Source organism: Coregonus clupeaformis, chromosome 37 (genome assembly GCF_020615455.1).
Source record: "Coregonus clupeaformis isolate EN_2021a chromosome 37, ASM2061545v1, whole genome shotgun sequence".
Lineage (NCBI taxonomy): Eukaryota > Metazoa > Chordata > Actinopteri > Salmoniformes > Salmonidae > Coregonus > Coregonus clupeaformis.
The window spans coordinates 8103786-8126405 of record NC_059228.1 but is presented as its reverse complement, the minus strand read 5'-3'; the positions used below and the strand labels follow the sequence as shown (position 1 = coordinate 8126405).

The 22620-nt window shown below is 44.3% G+C and overlaps 1 protein-coding gene across 2 annotated transcripts in view; it reads left to right on the top strand.

Moving 5' to 3' along the window:
* LOC121553762 (TATA-binding protein-associated factor 172-like) overlaps window positions 1–22620 on the top strand; it is a 61755-nt gene that overhangs the window by 1210 nt on the left and 37925 nt on the right. For both annotated transcript variants that reach the window (XM_045211523.1, XM_041867139.2), the window contains exons 2-12: window positions 495–618; window positions 1284–1398; window positions 2050–2193; window positions 3449–3663; window positions 13754–13887; window positions 14122–14251; window positions 14434–14502; window positions 17365–17454; window positions 17552–17647; window positions 18260–18436; window positions 18941–19081. In XM_045211523.1, coding sequence (XP_045067458.1) covers window positions 495–618; window positions 1284–1398; window positions 2050–2193; window positions 3449–3663; window positions 13754–13887; window positions 14122–14251; window positions 14434–14502; window positions 17365–17454; window positions 17552–17647; window positions 18260–18436; window positions 18941–19081 — 1435 coding nt within the window. The remainder of the gene's footprint in view (window positions 1–494; window positions 619–1283; window positions 1399–2049; window positions 2194–3448; window positions 3664–13753; window positions 13888–14121; window positions 14252–14433; window positions 14503–17364; window positions 17455–17551; window positions 17648–18259; window positions 18437–18940; window positions 19082–22620) is intronic.

Here is a 22620-nt window from a genome sequence, read left to right as displayed (position 1 = left end):
AAATATGTATACATCGCTTAACCACAATTGTATTAATCTGTAGCCTAGAGATTATGTTGGATTTGTTTTACTTTGAGTGGGATGGGCATTTTGCCACACTGCACAGCATTGCCATTTTTAATGGCCCTCGGTTTTATTTTTAGCAGAGATGTGTTCAATACTCGTATCAAACTGTAGTAATATGCACAGTATACTCTAGGTTCGATGGATTGATGTCATAACTCATTTAATGGTTTGGATTTGAAGTGCCCTCCCTAGTGCCATGAACAATGCAATCTGCAAAACTGAAGTGTGTATATACACCTTATTTCACAAAGCAGAAGTTCAAGTTCCCGCTCCGTGGAGTTGATATCCTTTTGTTAAATTTGGAAATGCAAAAAAATGAATGCAACTTCTCACAAGTCTCTTCTCATATGCAATGTAGACCAATGCATGCATAAGCTTATTTTATGGTCTACTTGTTTTTCTCTCTCCCACTCTTTCTCGTCCTCCAGGCTTGATCGTCTATTCATCCTGCTTGACACTGGGACTACTCCGGTGACGAGGAAGGCTGCAGCCATACAGCTGGGAGATGTGGTCAAACTCCACCCGCATGAGCTCAACAACCTTTTGTCGAAGGTGGGTGCTGGGCTTGTCCTCATCAGTGCCCACAGTCAGGTCCCTATCTACATCAAGGTTGTATTTATTAGGCACCAAAAGGAAGAAGACTGAAACAGGGAGAGACTACTTGAACTTAAGAAATGTTTTTTTCATTTTGCTACGATGTGCAATAATGAATACGATCCAGGGATTCCACATTGTTGTCAGCTCCCCACCCATCTGCCTGCAGTGCTGCCAAAAGGGCATCCATACTTTAAAAACCCATACAGATTTGCAAACCCCCACCCCCCCCTTTACCTTGTCTGGAAAAATCTAACTGGTGGCCCGTAAAGGTCATAGACTGTTGCAGAGCCCATTGTCTTTGTTGCCTCAGGGAATGTTGAAGTGATTATTAAAGAAGTGGACTGTTTGACCTGGAATAGCGCATAAGTTCCCACCATCTGATTTACATTTTTACATTTTAGTCATTTAGCAGACGCTCTTATCCAGAGCGACTTACAGTAGTGAGTTCATACATTTTCATAAATTTTTCGTATTGGTTCCCCGTAGGAATCGAACCCACAACCATGGCGTTGCAAGCGCCATGCTCTACCAACTGAGCCACATGGGACCTGTCACCTATTTGATTGAGATGTGTTACATCCTATGAGTCTTATGTTTTCTCGCTTACCCATAACCTACAGGTGTTGACGTACCTGAGAAGTCCAAACTGGGACACGCGTATCGCTGCGGGTCAGGCAGTGGAGGCCATTGTGAAGAATATCCCAGAGTGGAACCCGTCACCCAAGCCCAAAGAAGGTGAACCAACCTCAACCTGCCACGTTAGTCACAGCCAACTGCCTGTATTTTGTTAATCCTGACAGCAGGTAACAAATAAAGCCTTAACGTGCCATTACACAAAGGATTAGCATTTAAATTACCTTTAACGGCCTCTATAGCTTTGTTTTAGCCATCAGGAATGGGTGTAATGATAGGTGTTGTTATGTAACTGGGATGTTAGCGCTGCATCTCTACTGCTCTTAAGTAACCATTGACAGGAGGTGACGAGGCACTTGAGTGTGTAGGCGTGGGCAGGCACATTTTAAAGCGGTTCGGGCTCATGTCACGCATCGAAATGAAACCCTTGACATTTCATCAGCAATCAAGCACTCAAGATGCATGCTTCCTCATTTTGTACTTTAAAAAAAGCCCTGACGAAGGCTGAGGGACTGATATGTAAGCTGAAATAAACAAGTGATACTGGCAAGTAAAGTGCAAGTTTTTCCTTTTCTTGACCCCCCCCATTCTAGCTCTGACTCTATTGATAGCTACGTTGAGGAAGAATTTTCTTTCTATGCCTGTGGTATATGGTTGTCCCACCTAGCTATCTTGAATGCACAAACTGTAAGTCGCTCTGCATAAAAGCATCTGCGAAATGATTAAAATGGAATTCGTGTCTCTCTCTTCCAGAGTCGTGTGCAGACTTCTCCCCAGAAGACTCCTCCTCTGACCGGTTGAGTTTCTACCGCTTCGACATCTCCCGCCTGCTCAAACATGGTGCTTCTCTGCTGGGTTCTGCCGGTGCTGAGTTTGAGGTCCAAGATGACAAGTCTGGTATGCATTTTTTCTTATCAATATTATCATGTCATATTCCATATTAGTTCATACATTGTACATGTGGGCTGCCACTCAGAAGAGGAAAAAATGAAAACATTACAAAAGGTACATAACTACAAAGTATTGATAATTTTGATCATATTTTAAAGTTTAAGTAATGCATTCAGTATAAACAGGAAAGTAAAACATTAAAGCAGTAGGCCTCCACCCCCACCCTCCCATCCCATTCCCCCAACCCCACCCAGCCAACGTCTCTCTCACCCCCCAACCGCCAGAATGGTAAACATCTGCCTTTTAACTCTTAACTCCTCCTACGAACACCTGTGCTCAGTGAGGCTCCTAATAGGTTGGTTTGTGTCTGTTATTATCCAATTAGAAGGAATGTTATGGGAGAATCAGATATGTGACCACATGGATAGGCTATGTCTGGTTGTGCTTCTGTTGAACAAGTAGCCAGATGCTTGGATTGAGTCAGCCGCTGTATTGACATTCGTTGTGTAACTTGTGCCTGACTCCAAACAATTATTTGACACTGTAGGGTGTCAGGATTTAGTTTCAATGTTGCATTCTGAATCTCTCCCAAATGGCACCATAATCCTATATATAGCATTCTTTTTGGACCAGGGCCCATATGATTTTTCCTTTAGACCATTTGGATCTGTATGCTCTCGTTTGCTTTTCCATGACGATGTGATGATCCAAGTGACGAGTTTGAATTCAAACGGCTCCAATCTTTGTTCTCTATCTCAACTTCATAATCATTTTTATTTATTTTTTGTTCCCCCAGCCTCCTGTAGTCCTCCTAGTATTCACTACTCTTTCATATGTTCAAGGTCCTGTCACAGTTAATGTTTGTGTGCTTTGCTACACTAGTCCAGAGTGACTTTTGTGCCTCTGATATATTGTGGCTGCAGCCTGTGAAAGTACAGTTTACCTGACCTCTGCTGTTAATCAATACTCTGATCTCTAGTTCACTTGCCTTCCTGTCAGTCTACCTCCCTACTTACGTCCCCTAAATACAGGAACATGCAGAATGAAGCGCTCATTTAACCTTAAAGGCTGGTTTTCGGGGACACACATTAGTCCTGGTCTAAAACGCATTCAATGGAGATTTTTAGTCCAGGACTAGGGGCTTAATCTGTGTCCGGGAAGCCAGCCGTAAGTGTCCGTGTGTTCTCTACATAAATGGGAGTTTCTCCAGAGTTGGTATTTTCTACAAGCACCATACCCTCTCTATTATCTCCCCTGCCAGGTGAGGTGGACCCTAAAGAGCGTCTGGCCCGCCAGAGGAAGCTGCTGCAGAGGAAGCTTGGACTGGACATGGGTGCCGCCATCGGCATGGACACGATGGAGCTGTTCAACGATGAGGACCTGGACACCCAGTACACCTGCACGCTGAGTGGCCCTAAGACCCAGGGACAGGGAGGGAAGGGCTCTGAACCCTGCTCCAGTACCGGCAACCACGTGGTGAGTAGGTCACACTACCACCATTTCCAACTCTCCTCCTTTACACTGCTGCTGTATGTTGAGCTCCAAGTTATGGAGTCAGTAATTCCTTTCAACTTTGAACAGCATCCTATGAAGCACAGGGTTGTGTTCATTAGGCCATGCAACAAAAAATATTGTAGAACATTTTGCAACGGAAAATAAATTCTTATTGGATAAATCCAAGTAATCCCTCCCTGATGCAAAGCATTTTCTCACTACTGAACTCATCCCGGGGTAACATCAAGTGCAGGCTACTATCCTTTCCCATTAACTTAGCTTTCTATTATTGTAATTTTTTTTACCCCTTTTTCTCCCCAATTTCGTTATATCCAATTGGTAGTGACAGTCTTGTCCCATCCCTGCAACTCCTGTACGGACTCGGGAGAGGTGAAGGTCGAGAGCCATGCGTCCTCCAAAACACGACCGTGCCAAGCCTCACTGCTTCTTGATGCACTGCTCGCTTAACCCGTAAGCCAGCTGCACCAATGTGTCGGAAGAAACACCGTACAACTGGTGACCCTGTCAGCGTGCATGCGCCCGGCCCGACACAGGAGTAGCTAGAGCGCGATGGGACAAGGACATCCCGACCGGCCAAACTTGCCCCTAACCTGGAAGAAGCTGGGCCAATTGTGCGTCGCCTCATGGGTCTCCCGGTCACGGCCGGCTGCGACACAGCCTGGGATCGAACCCGGATCTGTAGTGACGCCTCAAGCACTACGATGCAGTGCCTTAGACCGCTGCGCCACTCGGGAGGCCCTTAACTTAGCTTTCTAAGTATAGGTTCATCCTGGTCACGACAGTGGCAGACTGTGAGTACGTTTACATGCACAGTAATAATTCAATATTAAACTGATTATGGCAATAGTCATGTAAACACCTCACTCTGCTCATCATAATCGGCGTAAGGTCAAAATCGAAGGAAACATACGCCGATTTTGGACAACTGGTTTTCTGAGTAATTTTTTGAATTATTAGGACCGGTAAACACCTTTTAATCGTCGTTCCAGCTGTTTATTTGATCTGCACATGTGCTAGCACCAGCTGAGCGAGCCTCCCTCTTTAGCACGAGTGGAGTGAGTTCGGGACGACTGAATGAATGTATGAGTCTTAGAAGTAGTTTTCACATACAAACTTTATATGTCCGACCTCGGAATCCAATATGCTTCCCAAAAATACCATGGTCGCAGTGGTAGAACGTTCATCTTGATTGGCGATTGTCTGCATTTATCAGAGCGCCATCAGGTAGCCTGATTTCAGATGTGTCCATATAAACAGGATTATTAGGGAAATCGTTGTTCTCGCAAATCATGTAAATGTTTTAATCAAACTGTTATATTATGACTATCCACAATAATCACATTATTGTGTGCATGTAACCATACTCGGTGTGTGAAGCTGGGCTTAGAAGCTTAGTGCTTCTTTCAGCACCAAACAGCATTGCCAGGTATATTTTTGACCCTTCAGGCATTACCTGGCTATGTATAACCAAACTTGGACAGAGGCCAGAGGGGGCATGCTGTAACTTGTCCAACTATGACTGGGTTGTCCAGTAGGAAGACATTGGAGGAGGTCCTTACATAACATGCTTTGGCTCATAGACTGTATGAAAACGTTACTGGCCGTCAAATCCTTGCTTCCTCCGTCCCTATTTTCTCAATGCCTCTCAAAGCTCACTGGAGGATAGGATCCAAGGTCCCTCCCTCAGACCACCTCCTCCAATGAGCTTTGAGAGGCATTGAGGAAACAAGGACCCCCTTGGGCTGATGAGTGACAATTATTCACATTTATGTTGCATGGATTAATGAGAGGGGGGGGAGAGAGAGAAACAATTAAGTATTTTTTTTTTCTCGCAGGAAATCAACTTGATAGCTCACAATGGACGGGCTGTCAGAACGAACTCAGAGAACGGACAGTTATACTGATAGTCTCGCTAGACTATACTGATAGTAACATAATGGTCTAAATATAATGGTCGATACGTAGTTACGTAATCAGTCAAAATAGATGAGCTGCATTATGGGAGAAAGGCAAAGAAGACAAACCAGAATTTTTACTTCGATACCAGGTCTAGTTTCACAATTCTTGATACCATCACGATACTCAATACCAAAACGATACCGCTGCAAAAAAAGAAGGCATATTAACCAAAGTCACAGAATGGCACTTGATCCAGACAGAAACTCAGCTACTGCTCTGTTCAATCGTTGGGCATCTTTTGAGTTCAATATCAATACGTTTGACATTATTTACGTCAACATTTTTCAGAGATAGCCATGTATGCATTAATGAATCAATCATACAATCAAATTTACTTTGGTAAAAACAATCTAACTACATAATGGTGATCATTTATTTGAATGGTAAATCTCTATTGATGAACAGGGTAAATCAAAATGTAGCCTAGGCCTATCCACAATACAGGTGAATGCATATTCAATAGGAGTGTGTGCATGCATTGAGTTATTGAGCTTGTTTTGGCTGATTTTCATGAGGATACAGATGACAATCTGTTTCCCTTCCATTTGGGACATACATTTGCATAGAAGTAGCTTATTTGATAAGTGCACGCTGTCTCTTGAACCAGTAATGATGTAATTTACGAGGCAAGAGGGGGACGGCCCGGAGTCAGTTCGCTGACGCAATAGATCATCTTTGGGAGAGACGTAAGAGAGCGACTTAAAAAAAAAAAGTTTAAAATAAATTGGTTTTGGTGGCCATCAGCTTTGAAATCAGCATATTATGGTTTGCATATATCACACACAAATTACCAGGATAGTGAATTGATGATAGCTTCAGCTGTAAGCTAGCAAGAAAAGTTAGCCTACAAAACTGGAAGCTACCGGTATCTTCTTGCATTTTAAAGTGTTCTAGCCTGTATGGACATTATTTTACAATGTAATAACAGTAATTAACAGTTTCAAAATGTCTACATGCCATGTCGCATTATTCAAGTGTGTTAACTTCCGTGCAGCATGAGTGGGGAGCTAACATGATGCAGCCCAGACTCACATTGCAGGCTAAGAGGAGCAGGCACTGTGCTTTTCGCACTATAAGGGGGACCTCGGCTGCACTGATGGACAGAGTTGATCCATGAGACACATTTGACAGATGTAACATTCTAGTACATAACTGTTTTTCATGTTCTAGTATCGGAAAAGTACAGAAGTTTTGGTATGTCGTGCAACATTGCTATATAAAACATTTTTAGTGACAGAGGGCAGTGCGTACGGCCCAGTACATCACTGGGGCCAAGCTTCCTGCCATCCAGGACCTCTATACCAGGCGGTGTCAGAGGAAGGCCCTCAAAATTGTCAAAGACTCCAGCCACCCTAGTCATAGACTGTTCTTTCTGCTATCTTTTTACGCTGCTGCTACTCTGTTAATGATTTATGCATAGTCACTTTAACTCTACTCACATGTACATATTACCTCAACTAGCCGGTGCCCCGCACATTGACTCTGCACCGGTACCCCCCCTGTATATAGCCTCCCTACTGTTATTTTATTTTACTTCTGCTGTGTTTTCTCAATGCTTTTTTTTGTTTTATTTTACTTTTTTATTAAAAAATAAATGCATTGTTGGTTAAGGGCTGTAAGTAAGCATTTCACTGTAATGTCTACACATGTTGTATTCGGCGCATGTGGCCAATAAAATTTGATTTGAAAACCATCAGTAGAGTTGAAAATAGGATAATCCCATTTTAGGTTTCGGTACATTAATACAAATTTCCCTGGAATTTAACCATAAAAGTTATTTTTATGTGCACTACATCATCACGCACAGCCTTTTATCCGCAACAAGTAAACTGGATGAAAACTCATGTCTGGTGGGAAATGTGCATATTGTTTTTATGCGGATTTTAGAATATTCACATGAAACTCGGTCGCCAATTGAATGGAAACCTAGCTAGTGACTAACTACTCAAACCAGACGCAACTGGATTTAAGTGGCCAAGAGACGTCATGTGATCACCTACTGCGATCTAGTTGATGAACTGGGAATCCGACAGGGGATGTATTTACATCAATGGATAGGTAGAGACTTCAACATTCTCATATGTATGTAAAAATGAAAAATGAAAGCATGGCCTGCACTTCTTAATGTCTGTGTTCCTATGGGAATTTACGAATGTTTAGAGCGCAAAAATTAGGTATAAAAAATATACAGTACCAGTAAAAAGTTTGGACACACCTACTCATTCAAGGGCTTTTCTTTTATTTCTATTTTCTACATTGTAGAATAATAGTGAAGACATTAAAACTATGAAATAACACATGGAATCATGTAGTAACCAAAAAAGTGTTAAACCAATGAAAACATATTTGAGATTCTTCAAACTAGCCACCCTTTGCCTTGACAGATTTGCACACTCTTGGCGTTCTCTCAACCAGCTTCATGAGGAATGCTTTTCCAACGGTCTTAAAGGAGTTCCCACATATGCTGAGCACTTGTTGGCTGCTTTTCCTTCACTCTGCGGTCCAACTCATCCCAAACCATCTCAATTGGGTTGAGGTCATCTGATGCAGCACTCCATGAAATAGGCCTTACACAGCCTGGAGGTGTGTTGGGTTATTGTCCTGTTGAAAAACAAATGATAGTCCCACTAAGCACAAACCAGATGGAATGGCATATCGCTGCAGAATGCTGTGGTAGCCATGCTGCTTAAGTGTGCCTTGAATTCTAAATAAATCACAGACGGTGTCACCAGCAAATCACACCACCTCCTCCATGCTTCATGGTGGGAACCATACATGCGGAGATCATCCGTTCACCTACTCTGCGTCTCACAAAGACATTGCTGTTGGAACCAAAAATCTCAAATTTGGACTCATCAGACCAAAGGACAGATTTCCACCAGTCTAATGTCCATTTGCTCTTGTTTCTTGGCTCAAGCAAGTCTCTTCTTCTTATTGGTGTCCTTTAGTAGTGGTTTCTTTGCAGCAATTTGACCATGAAGGCCTGATTTCACGCAGTCTCGTCTGAACAGTTGATGTTGAGATGTCTGTTACTTGAACTCTGAAGCATTTATTTGGGCTGCAATCTGAGGTGCAGTTAACTCTAATGAACTCTACCTCTCTCTGCAGCAGAGGTAACTCGGGGTCTTCCTTTCCTGTGGCGGTCCTCATGAGAGCCGGTTTCATCATAGCGCTTGGTTTGCGACTGCACTTAAAGAAACGTTAAAAGTTCTTGACATTTTCCGAATTGACTGACCTTCATGTCTTAAAGTAATGATGGACTGTCGTTTCTCTTTGCTTATTTGAGCTGTTCTTGCCATAATATGGACTTAGCCCTATTTGGTAAAAGACCATCTTCTGTATACCCCCCTACCTTGTCACAACACAACTGATTGGCTCAAACGCATTAAGAAGGAAAGAAATTCCACAAATGAGCCGTTGAATTGCGACTCCACGTTGTCCCTGTATTGTCGTTTAGCCTCTGATTGCCTTACGGAGGTCGTTGCTGGTCTCTTTGTACACGTCCATATTTCCAGTCACCTTTCCGTGGTTAAATGCGGTGGTTCGCGCTTTCAGTTTTGCACAAATGCTGCCATCTAGCCACGGTTTTTGGTTTTGTTAAATTCTAATCGTCAGAGTAGGAAAACATCCTCTATGCACTTCCTGATGAACCCAGTCACTGAGTCGGTGTATACATCAATACTATTCTGAGGCAACCCAGAACATTTCCCAGTCCACGTGATCAAAACCGTCTTTGCAAGGATCTAGAAACCGGGTGACAGTGTCTGTCGGCACCATCTTGTAATGTAGGGCTCTGTAGTGGTGACATTGTTTCTGACACCTTTATCATAATCCCACAGCTCTTACTTTTCTATCAGTACTAAGCTTGTGTTTGTAGGACTTCTTGTTTTGAACCCAGAATGTACTTTGAGGGTAGTATACAATATTATGCGTCATTTCGAAAATAACATGTGGTCAATCGAAGTGACATCATTGTGCAAAGTTTCATGACGAAAGACCAGGCGTCTATGAAATGTAATCAAATCATATAGAAAGGAAGAGTAGTAGTGTTTTACAAAAAGTATCATTTGTGGAAAATCTAATGGGCAGAGTTTATAGGTCCTTATGGGAGACTTGTTTCTTATGAGGAGATGCATATACAGTGCATTCGGAAAGTATTCAAACCCCTTCTCCTTTTCCACATTTTGTTACGTTACAGCCTTATTCTAAAATTGATTAAAATAAACAAATAAAAATCTCATCAATCTACACACAAATCCCCATAATGACAAAGCAAAAACAGGTTTTTAGAACATTTTGCAAAAATAATTACATACAAAAATATATGTAGATATACAGTGGGGAAAAAAGTATTTAGTCAGCCACCAATTGTGCAAGTTCTCCCACTTAAAGATGAGAGAGGCCTGTAATTTTCATCATAGGTACACGTCAACTATGACAGACAAAATGAGAAAAGAAAATCCAGAAAATCACATTGTAGGATTTTAAATGAATTTATTTGCAAATTATGGTGGAAAATAAGTATTTGGTCAATAACAAAAGTTTCTCAATACTTTGTTATATACCCTTTGTTGGCAATGACACAGGTCAAATGTTTTCTGTAAGTCTTCACAAGGTTTTCACACACTGTTGCTGGTATTTTTGCCCATTCCTCCATGCAGATCTCCTCTAGAGCAGTGATGTTTTGGGGCTGTCGCTGGGCAACACTGACTTTCAACTCCCTCCAAAGATTTTCTATGGGGTTGAGATCTGGAGACTGGCTAGGCCACTCCAGGACCTTGAAATGCTTCTTACGAAGCCACTCCTTCGTTGCCCGGCGGTGTGTTTGGGATCATTGTCATGCTGAAAGACCCAGCCACGTTTCATCTTCAATGCCCTTGCTGATGGAAGGAGGTTTTCACTCAAAATCTCACGATACATGGCCCCATTCATTCTTTCCTTTACACGGATCAGTCGTCCTGGTTCCTTTGCAGAAAAACAGCCCCAAAGCATGATGTTTCCACCCCCATGGTTCACAGTAGGTATGGTGTTCTTTGGATGCAACTCGGCATTCTTTGTCCTCCAAACACGACGAGTTGAGTTTTTACCAAAAAGTTATATTTTGGTTTCATCTGACCATATGACATTCTCCCAATCCTCTTCTGGATCATCCAAATGCACTCTAGCAAACTTCAGACGGGCCTGGACATGTACTGGCTTAAGCAGGGGGACACGTCTGGCACTGCAGGATTTGAGTCCCTGGTGGCGTAGTGTTACTGATGGTAGGCTTTGTTACTTTGGTCCCAGCTCTCTGCAGGTCATTCACTAGGTCCCCCTGTGTGGTTCTGGGATTTTTGCTCACCGTTCTTGTGATCATTTTAACCCCACGGGGTGAGATCTTGCGTGGAGCCCCAGATCGAGGGAGATTATCAGTGGTCTTGTATGTCTTCCATTTCCTAATAATTGCTCCCACAGTTGATTTCTTCAAACCAAGCTGCTTACCTATTGCAGATTCAGTCTCCCCAGCCTGGTGCAGGTCTACAATTTTGTTTCTGGTGTCCTTTGACAGCTCTTTGGTCTTGGCCATAGTGGAGTTTGGAGTGTGACTTTTTGAGGTTGTGGACAGGTGTCTTTTATACTGATAACAAGTTCAAACAGGTGCCATTAATACAGGTAACGAGTGGAGGACAGAGGAGCCTCTTAAAGAATTTACAGGTCTGTGAGAGCCAGAAATCTTGCTTGTTTGTAGGTGACCAAATACTTATTTTACACCATAATTTGCAAATAAATTCATTACAAATCCTACAATGTGATTTTCTGGATTTTTTTTCTCCTCAATTTGTCTGTCATAGTTGACGTGTACCTATGATGAAAATTACAGGCCTCATCTTTTTAAGTGGGAGAACTTGCACAATTGGTGGCTGACTAAATACTTTTTTTCCCCACTGTTCCTTATTTACATAAATATTCAGACCCTTTATAATGCGACTCGACATTGTCCGTAGAGCTCCTAGACAGGATTGTGTCGAGGCACAGATCTGGGGAAAAATGTCTGCAGTGTAGAAGGTCTAAGAACACCGTGGCATCCATCATTCTTAAATGGAAGAAGTTTGGAAAAACTGAGCAATTGGGGGAGAAGGGCCTTGGTCAGGGAGGTGACCAAGAACTCGATGGTCACTCTGATGGAGCTCATCTAGGGAGTTTTTCCTAGCCACCGTGCTTCTACATCTGCATTGCTTGCTGTTTGGGGTTTTAGGCTGAGTTTCTGTAGAGCACTTTGTGACATCTGCTGATGTAAAAAGTGTTTATAAATAAAATGTGATTGGTTCCTCTGTGGAGATGGGACAACCTTCCAGAAGGACAAAAATATCTGCAGCACCCCACCAACCAGGTCTTTATGGTAGTTGCTAGATGCAAGCCACTCCTCAGTAAGGCACATGACAGCCCGCTTGGAGTTTGCCAAAAGGCACCTAAAGGACTCTCAGATTCTCTGGTCTGATGAAACCAAGATTGAACTCTTTGGCCTGAATGCCAAGCATCACGTCTGGAGGAAACCTGGCACCATCCCTACGGTGAAGCATGGGGGTGGCAGCGTCATGCTGTGTGGAGGTTTTTCTGCGGCTGGGAAAGGGAGACTAGTCAGAATCGAGGGAAAGATGAATGGAGCAAAGTACAGAGAGATCTTTGATGAAAACCTGCTCCAGAGCACTCAGGACCTCAGACTGGGGCGAAGGTTCAACTTCCAAAAGGACAACGACCCTAAGCACACAGCCTAGACAACGCAGGAGTGGCTTCGGGACAAGTCTCTGAATGTCCTTGAGTGGCCCAGCCAGAGCCCGGACTTGAACCTGATCGAACATCTCTGGAGATACCTGCAAATAGCTGTACAGCGACGCTCCCCATCCAACCTGACAGAGCTTGAGAGGATCTGCAGAGAAGAATGGGAGAAACTTCCCAAATACAGGTGTGCCAAGCTTGTAGCCAAGAAGACTCGAGGCTGTAATCGCTGCCAAAGGTGCTACCACAAAGGATTGACGAGGGGGGAAAAATAACAATTGAATCAATTTTAGAATAAGGCTGTAACGTAACAAAATGTGGAAAAAGTCAAGGGGTCTGAATACTTTCCGAATGCACTGTATACCGATACAATTTATGTTGCCTTTAGTAGTCCAACCGCACAAGGAACGAATGAATGTTTGAACACGTTCTTCTTTGCCTTGAGCATTCTGAAGCGCCGGCCAGAGGGAAGCCTCTCGAACTGGAGGTGTAGAGTGTGGGAGGGGTCGCCAACGACAGCCAGTGCCTTCCTTTTGGTTGCGTTGTGGAGCACACTGCTCAACTGTGCCTGTGGTCGACCAATTACTTTCCTGGCTGTGTGTTACTATTTTGGTCAGTTTGCTTTTGCTCCTCACATTCAGATTGCCATACCAGACTGTCATAGTGAACGTGAGGATGCTCTCCACAAAGCTGCTCTCCGCCATGTCATCCGCATACTTGAAAAGGCTCACACTGTTTCCTTGGAATCTTCATCTCATTAGTGTAGATAGAGACGGCAGAGTTCCTGATCCACCCAATGTCTTATCTGGCCTGCACCTTTCAACGTGCAAGGGTTCGAGTCATTATGTGCGGTCTTTCACATTTTAGTCATTTAGCAGACGCTCTTATCCAGTGCGACTTACAGTTAGTGAGTGCATACATTATTTTATTTTTTCATACTGGCCCCCCATGGGAAACGAACCCACAACCCTGGCATTGCAAACGCCATGCTCTTCCAACTGAGCTACATCCCTGCCGGCCATTCCCTCCCCTACCCTGGACGACGCTGGGCCAATTGTGCGCCGCCGCATGGGTCTCCCGGTCACGGCCGGCTACGACAGAGCCTTCACTTAGGGATGTCATCTGTGCACATTTTGTTAATAAATATTTGTCACTGTTAGAAGAAAACACAATGTTATGCTCCCTGTCTGAGGAACAATCTCTCTTTGGTCAGATAAATTAATGACTCCCATCTTAAGATGTTTGTAGCTTATTACTTTGTCTGAAAGTAAGTTTACATTGTTTTGTTGTTCTATCAATAGAGACTCATTTTCAATTGTAATTTATCTTTTTTCAGCCCATGCAGGCAGCAGAGATAATAGACTCAGAGTTTCGACCGGGCATGAGCAACCGACAGAAGAACAAGGCTAAGAGGATGGCCAAGCTAGTGGCAAAGCAACGATCCAGAGACCTGGATCCCAACGAGAGAAGGTATGACCTATTTCTTCCAAAACTTTGTGTTCATTAGGCACCAAAAGGTTCTGTAACTGAGTGGAAGGTGAAGGCTTGTCCAATAAGAAATGCAAAATTTTACGTTTGCCCTAATGAACAAGACCCAGGTGTTTCGCTCTTTGGTTTCCATTTGAATTGTATAATGCAGGTCTTTCTTCATTTGAAGACTGCGTTGGGAAATCAAATCACAGATCAATATTTTTCTTCCTGCAGTAATGACAGTTTTGAGGGGGAGCCTGAGGAGAAGCGCAGGAAAACTACTAACGTAGTCATTGATCAACCGGCAACGGAGCATAAAGTCTTAATTGATAACGTTCCAGACAACTCCAGTCTCTTGGAAGAGGTAAGAGATTGGTCAGCAAGGATAAAGCTCCTTTAAAGAATACGGTCAAAGTAAACTATTTAACACAGAACTTGAGAATCAATTTACTAGGCGTTTGAAAAACAGACTGGATAGTTATAAAATCAGTGTCTTTGTCCAAACATTGAAGAGAAGTTCTGATTCATCTTGTGCTTTGTTTCCAGACCCAGGAGTGGCCCCTGGAGAGCTTCTGTGATGAACTCTGTAACGACCTCTTCAACCCCTCATGGGAGGTAATGACCTTCCTAGTCTTAGCAGACCTGTTCAAGTCATCTGTAATCCTACAACTCTTTATGTACACTGAACAAAAATATAAACGCAACATCAAATTTGATTTGTCACATGCGCCGAACACAACAGGTGTAGACCTTACTGTGAAATGCTTACTTAAGAGCCCTTAACCAACAATGCAGTTCAAGAAATGGAGTTAAGAAAATATTTACTAAATAAACATAGGGCATAGTGGGATTTCTTATAAGCGTCTGGATTAGTGTCCCGCTCCTTGAAAGCGGCAGCTCTAGCCTTTAGCTCGGTGTGGATGTTGCCTGTAATCCATGGCTTCTGGTTGGGGTATGTACGTATGGTCACTGTGGGGACGACGTCGTCGATGCCCTTTATTGATGAAGCCAGTGACTGAGATGGTATACTCCTCAATGCCATTGGATGAATCACGGAACATATTCCAGTCTGTGCTAGCAAAACAGTCCTGCAGCGTAGTATCCGCGTCATCTGACAACTTCCTGCTTTAGTTTTTGCTTGTAAGCAGGAATCAGGAGGATAGAATTATGGTCAGATTTTTTTTCGCTGGTAGAAATGAGGTAAAACGGATGTATGTTTGTCTGCATTAAAGTCCCTGGCCACTAGGAGCACCGCTTCTGGATGAGCATTTTCTTGTTTGCTTATGGCCTTATACAGCTCATTGAGTGCGATCTTAGTGCCAGCATCGGTTTGTGGTGGTAAATGGATGGCTACGAAAAATATAGATGAACTCTCTTGGTAGATAGTGGGTCTACAGCTTATCATGAGGTACTCTACCTCAGGCGAGCAATACCTCGAGACTACCTTTATATTAGACAACGCGCACCAGCTGTTATTGACAAATAGACACACACCCCTTGTCTTACCGGATGTAGCTGTTCTGTCCTGCCGATGCATGGAAAACCCAGCCAACTGTATATTATCCGTTTCGTCATTCAGCCACAACTTGTGAAACATAAGATATTAGTTTTTAATGTCCCGTTGGTAGGATAGTCTCAAATGGAGATAATCCAGTTTATTTTCCAGTGATTGCACGTTGGGCAGTAGAACGGATGGTAGAGGCGGGTTACCCACTCGCCGACAAATTCTAACAATGCACCCCGATCTCCGCCCCCTGTATTTCCGTATTTTCTTCACACGAATGACAGGGATTTGGGCCTGGTCTCGGAAGCACTATATCCTTCGCGTCGGATTCATTAAAGAACAAATCTTTGTCCAGGAGCTCTTTTCGGTCATAAGAGACGTAGCAGCAACATTATGTACAAAATAAGTTACAAACAATGCGAAAAAACACAAAGAATAGCACAGTTTGTTAGGAGCCTGTAAAACGCAGCCATCCCCTCCGTCGCCATTACATACAACACAACAATTTCAAAGATTTTACTGATTTTTATAGTTCATATAAGGAAATCAGTAAATTGAAATAAGTTCATTAGGCCCTAATCTATTGGGTTCACATAACTGGGAATACAGATATGCATCTTTTGATCACAGATATCTTTTTTTAAATGTAGGTGCGTGGATCAGAAAACCAGTCAGTATCTGGTGGACCACCATTTGCCTCATGCAGCGCGACACATTTCCTTTGCATAGATTTGATCAGGCTGTTGATTGTGGCCTGTGGAATGTTGTCCCACTCCTTCAATGGCTGTGCAAAGTTGCTGGATATTGGCGTGAACTGGAACACTGTCAATCCAGAGCATCCCAAACATGCTCAATGGGTGACATGTCTGAGTATGCAGCTTCCATGAATTGTGTACAGATCCTTGTGACATGGGCCCTTGCATTATCATGCTGAAACAAGAGGTGATGGCACGACAAGGGGCCTCAGGATCTCGTCACGGTATCTCTGTGCATTCAAATTGCCATCGATAAAATGCAATTGTGTTCGTTGTCCGTAGCTTATGCCTGCACCATAACCCCACCGCCACCATGTGGCACTCTGTTCACAATGTTGACATCAGCAAACCGCTCGCCCACACAACGCAATACACGCTGTCTGCCATCTGACCGGCTCAGTTGAAACTGGGAGCACACTTCGCCAGTGGCCATCGAAGGTGAGCATTTGCCTACTGAAGTCGGTTACGACGCTGAACTGCAGTCAGGTCAAGACACTTGTGAGGACGACAAGCACGCAGATTAGCTTCCCTGAGACGGTTTCGGACAGTTTCTGCAGAAATTCTTCGGTTGTGAAAACCCACAATTTCATTAGCTGTCCGGGTGGCTGGTCTCAGACAATCCCGCAGGTGAAGAAGCCGGATGTGGAGGTCCTGGGCTGGCGTGGTTACACGTGGTCTGCGGTTGTGAGGCCGGTTGGACGTACTGCCAAATTCTCTAAAACAACGTAGGCTTATGGCAAAGAAATTTCACAATAAATTCTCTGTCAACAGCTCTCTTGGACATTCCTGTGGTCAGCATGCCAATTGCATGCTCCCTCAACTTGACATCTGTGGCTTTGTGTTGTGACAACTGCACATTTGAATGGCCTTTTATTGTCCCCAGCACAAGGAGCACCTGTGTAAAGATCATGCTGTTTAATCAGCTTCTTGATATGCCACACCTGTCAGGTGGATGGATTATCTTGGCAAAGGAGAAATGCTCACTAACAGGGAAGTAAACAAAATTTGAGAGAAAAGCTTTTTGTGCATATGGAACATTTCTGGAATCTTTTATTTCAGCTCATGAAACATGGGACCAACACTTTACATGTTGCGTTTTGTATTTTTGTTCAGTGTAATTGTTCTATAAGGATCCAATGTATAAACACGTAAGGGGCAGCATTTAGACTGACACTAAAATGAGCTGTGCAGCTACTAGTGCTCTGTCTGTGTGTCCAGATTCGACACGGAGCAGGCACAGGCCTCAGGGAGATCCTCAAGTCTCAAGGTGCTGGAGGAGGGAAGCTGGTCGGATGCACTGCAGAACAGGTACTGTATCTGACTCTTCTCTCTATGCAAACCAAACATTAATATTTCAGTTTACCTATAATATATCTGACCACAATAGATGTCTGACCTTTTCCAGATGGCGCGGCACCACCAGGAGTGGCTGGAGGACGTGGTCATCCGGCTGCTCTGTGTCTTTGCTCTGGACCGTTTTGGAGATTTTGTCTCTGATGAGGTGTGTCTTGTAGCACACCACCCTACCGTGCTATTGAGTGGGGTGGTTGAATTTAATTCAATAAGACTTCATTATTTACTCCCTCTGGGGCAGTGGTCACCAACCGGTCGATCTCCAAGGAATTCCTAGTCGATCACTAAACAAATGTAAATGTAAAAAGAAAAAGCTTTGCGTTCCTATTTTTTGTATTTGTTTCGCGCTGTTGGTTGTAGGTGCACTTGATTCAGCAGCCGTAGCGCTGGGTAGCGCAGTTCTGTAGCAATTCAAGCATGGCCAATATGCAGTGATGTATTGGGCCAATAGCCTACTGCACAAACCTCATTGCTACAGAACTGTTTTTAATTGGTTAATGTTGAATAGGCTTATGTTAAGTCATGTCAATCTTTTTAATGAGATTTTTTTAATCAATCAATCAATTTTATTTTATATAGCCCTTCGTACATCAGCTAATTACTCAAAGGTTGGTGACCACTGCTCTAGGGTAAGGTAACAATATTGCATAAATGTTTTAAAAAATGCAAGAGTTTACAGAATTGTTCAACCCTATTCACGGCACTTACGAGTCAGGCTTTGCTGTATGTCTAACATGCTGTCTCTCTACTCTCTGGTCAGGTGGTGGCACCGGTTAGAGAGACCTGTGCCCAGACACTGGGCGTGGCCTTGCGCCACATGACTGACTGCGCCGTTGCCATGACAGTAGACATCCTGCTGAAGCTGCTGACGGAGGACCAGTGGGAGGTCCGGCACGGGGGTCTTCTGGGCATCAAGTATGGCCTGGCAGTCCGACAGGTACCAATAACCACCTGCTCCTGTCCTGTCTGCTTGCCTCTGTTGCCCACCATGCATGATGTGTGTTATCCAGTTTTATACATGTATAGACTAGACCAGGGTTCCCCAACTGGCCGAATTTGGCCCGCGGTTTCATTTATTTGGTCCCCCAAGTTTTCTAAGCAAAAAATAATAATATATATTAGATTTGTTTTATTGGGGGACAGTAAAGACTAGAAACACCAGCAAATCGGCTCCAAGTGATTTTAATTTTGGAAATCTAATCCAAAGTATTTTCATTCAGGTTTTAAATTATGATGGTTTAGTCAAATATTATCTGTTTGGGCTTCTTATGGTCAATTTGCAATCTACAAATTATTAGTAATTATGTTCCGGGCCCCGACCAGCCACTCCAGAAAAAAATTGGCCTGTGGCTGAATCCCTGGACTACACTCATTGTCTTTCTATAACCTTCTTTCTCCCTCCCTTGCTTTCTCCCCCCCCCCCCCACCCCTTTCCTCTCAGGACCTGATATCCGCTCTGCTTCCACGGGTGCTCCCTGCCATCACGGAGGGGCTACAGGACCTGGATGATGATGTCAGAGCGGTGGCGGCCTCGGCCCTCATCCCTGTGGTGGATGGCTTAGTGCAGCTACTCCCCAACAAGGTCAGACAGGAGCTCCTCACCACAGTCACTCTTTACATCTGGTCACCGTAACTGCCCTTTAGCCTCTCTCAAGCCTCACCTCTCACATAGTCATGCCTCTCCCATGGCTTTGCCTTTGCTGTCATTGTATACTTCTTCAGACCTGCCAACCTGCACACATTTTGCCCACCATGCACGCAATTTGAGGTAGAAGTACGCTGGTACGAAAAACTACCCTCAAATACGCAAAAATAGGCTTCTAGTTGGCACATTGGTTTTTGACGCATCTCTAGCTCTCTGATCCCGGATAGCACTAATCGTAGTTCAGTGTGTGCTACTGCGTGGATGGAAACAAACAGTTATGTTAGGCCTACTAATCTTTTAACAGTCTATGTTAATTAATCAGTTCTTGAGCTGACCTCTTGATATAGCTGTATGTCAACAGTAGGCTGCTAATGACATGATAATAGTCAGTTCACCAATGTCAACGAGGCATGTTGAATAAATGGTAGCCTAGTAGTCAGACTTAACTTGATGGATTAGTTTAGGGATGCAGATCTGAAACAAGCTCATATAGGCCTAGTTCAGTTGTTTCCTATTTCAAAACGCCAACAGTAAGCTAGACTACTAGCTACTTTGCATCCAAGATGGCGTAGCAGTGCGGTCGTGTGTGTCCGTGTAAATAGCCTGTTTTTTGTATTTTTCGTACATATTTCCCTATCTCACTTTTCATCCTTCTACTAAATATACTTTCCTGCAACCCGCCTCACTCAATGTGGAACGGATTCTATTATTGACTTACCTTTTATCTAGAATCTCCAGTTGAAACTAGCTAGCCAGCTAACTAGCTATTAGCCACCGTTAGCGGTTTTCACCCAGAACATCGGATTTTCTGCCGGAATAACTGAATCACTGGACATTAACACCGGATCGGAACTAGCTAGCCGCAACCGAATGGATGTTGCTGTTGGCTAATCACCACTGCCCCCGAAGCAAGCACCAGTTAGCCTTGAGCTAGCCTCGAGCCAGGCCCATATCCCGGCTATCTACCGCTCTGTCTACCGGACAAGAGTAGGCAGCTAACTAGTTTTTCACCATTGTCTGTGGCCTGCACTACCTACCAGCCAGCTCTAGCCTGGACTATTATCGGCCAGTCTGCACTGTCTGCACAGCGCGTTATCGACCCAGAACATATCGGTTTTTCTGCCGGAATCACTGGACCTTTAACTCCGGATCATCGCAACTAGCTAGCTGCAACCAAATGGATGTTGTTGTTGGCTAATCAGCCTTGAGCTAGCCTCGTGTCAGGCCCATCTCCCGGCTATCTACCTCTCTGTCAACCGGACGGGACCTCCTAGAGTCGACACGGAGCCCCGCCGATCCATCACGACTGGTCTGCCGACGTAATCGTCTGTGGTTTCAACAGGCTTCCCGTTGCGACGACCACGATGATCCATCTGCTAACCCCGGCCCGCTAGCACACGCAAACAACAGCCATGCTTCCTGCTAGTCTGTGCTGTAGCAGCAATTCGAACTGCTCTCTGACTCATATTGCTGTCCAGTGACGCTATCTCTTTCATTGTTACCCAACGCTTAGGTTTACCTCCACTGTACTCATATCCTTGTCTGTATCAAATGCCCTGAATCTATTCTACAACGCCCGGAAATCTGCCCTCTTTACTCTCTGTACCCAACGCACTAGAAGACCAGTTCTTAAAGCCTATAGCCGTATCCTTATTCTAGTCCTCCTCTGTTCCTCTGGTGATGTAGAGGTTAACCCAGGCCCTGCAGCCCCCAGTATCACTCCTACTCCCCAGGAGCTATCATTTGTTGACTTCTGTAACCGTAAAAGCATTGTTTTTTTTGCATGTTAACATCAGAAGCCTCCTTCCTAAGTTTGAGTTATTCACTGCGTTAGCACACTCTACCAACCCTGATGTTCTAGCAGTGTCTGAATCCTGGCTTAGGAAGGCCACCAAAAATTCAGAAATGTCCATCCCCAACTACAACATTTTCTGTCTAGATAGAACTGCCAAAGGGGGCGGAGTTGCAATCTACTGTAGAGATAGAGCTCTGCAGGCTATCATACTATCCAGGTCTGTGCCCAAACAGTTTGAGCTTCTACTTCTAAAAATCCACCTTTCCAGAAATAAGTCTCTCACTGTTGCCGCTTGCTACAGACTCCCCTCAGTCCCCAGCTGTGCCCTGGACACCATATGTGAATTGATTGCCCCCCATCTATCCTCAGAGTTCGTACTGCTTGGTGACCTAAACTGGGATATGCTTAACACCCCGGCCATCCTACAATCCAAACTAGATGCCCTCAATCTCTCACAAGTTATCAAGGAACCTACCAGGTACAACCTTTAAATCCGTAAACATGGGCACCCTTATAGATATCATCCTGACTAACTTACCCTCTAAATATACCTCCGCTGTCTTCAACCAGGATCTCAGCAATCACTGCCTTATTGCCTGCGTCCGTAACAGGTCCGCGGTCAAACGACCACCCCTCATCACTGTCAAACGCTCCCTAAAACACTTTAGCGAGCAGGCCTTCCTAATTGACCTGGCCCAGGTATCCTGGTTGGATATCGATCTCATTCCGTCAGTAGAGGATGCCTGGTTGTTCTTTTAAAAGTGCTTTCCTCTCAATCTTAAATAAGCATGCCCCATTCAAAAAATTCAGAACTAAGAACAGATATAGCCCCTGGTTCTCCTCAGACTTGACTGCCCTTGACCAGCACAAAAACATTCTGTGGCGTACTGCATTAGCATCGAATAGCCCCCGCAATATGCAACCTTTCAGGGAAGTTAGGAACCAATATACACAAGCAGTTAGGAAAGCAAAGGCTAGCTTTTTCAAACAGAAATGTGCATCCTGTAGCACTAACTCCAAAAGGTTTTGGGACGCTGTAAAGTCCATGGAGAATAAGAGCAATTCCTCCCAGCTGCCCACTGCACTGAGGCTAGGAAACACTATCACCACTGATAAATCTACAATAATCGAGAATTTCAACAAGCATTTTGCTACGGCTGGCCATGCTTTCCACCTGGCTACCACTACCCCGGCCACCAGCTCTGCACCCTCCGCTGCAACTTGCCCATGCCCCCCCCCCACCCCCCGAATCACACCGTACCTTCTCCGCTATGCAATCCGGTTTCCAAGCTGGTCATGGGTGCACCTCAGCCACGCTCAAGGTCCTAAACGATATCATAACCGTGATCGATAATAGACAGTACTGTGCAGCCGTCTTCATCGACCTGGCCAAGGCTTTCGACTCTGTCAACCACCGCATTCTTATTGGCAGACTAAATAGCCTTGGTTTCTCAAATGACTGCCTCGCCTGGTTCACCAACTACTTCTCAGATAGAGTTCAATGTGTCAAATCGGAGGGCCTGTTGTCTGGACCTATGGCAGTCTATGGGGGTGCCACAGGGTTCAATTCTTGGGGGGGACAGGACAACTTCACTGCATCAAAGGGACGATGGATGGGGCCATGTACCGTCAAATCTTGGGTGAGAACCTCCTTCCCTCAGCCAGGGCATTGAAAATGGGT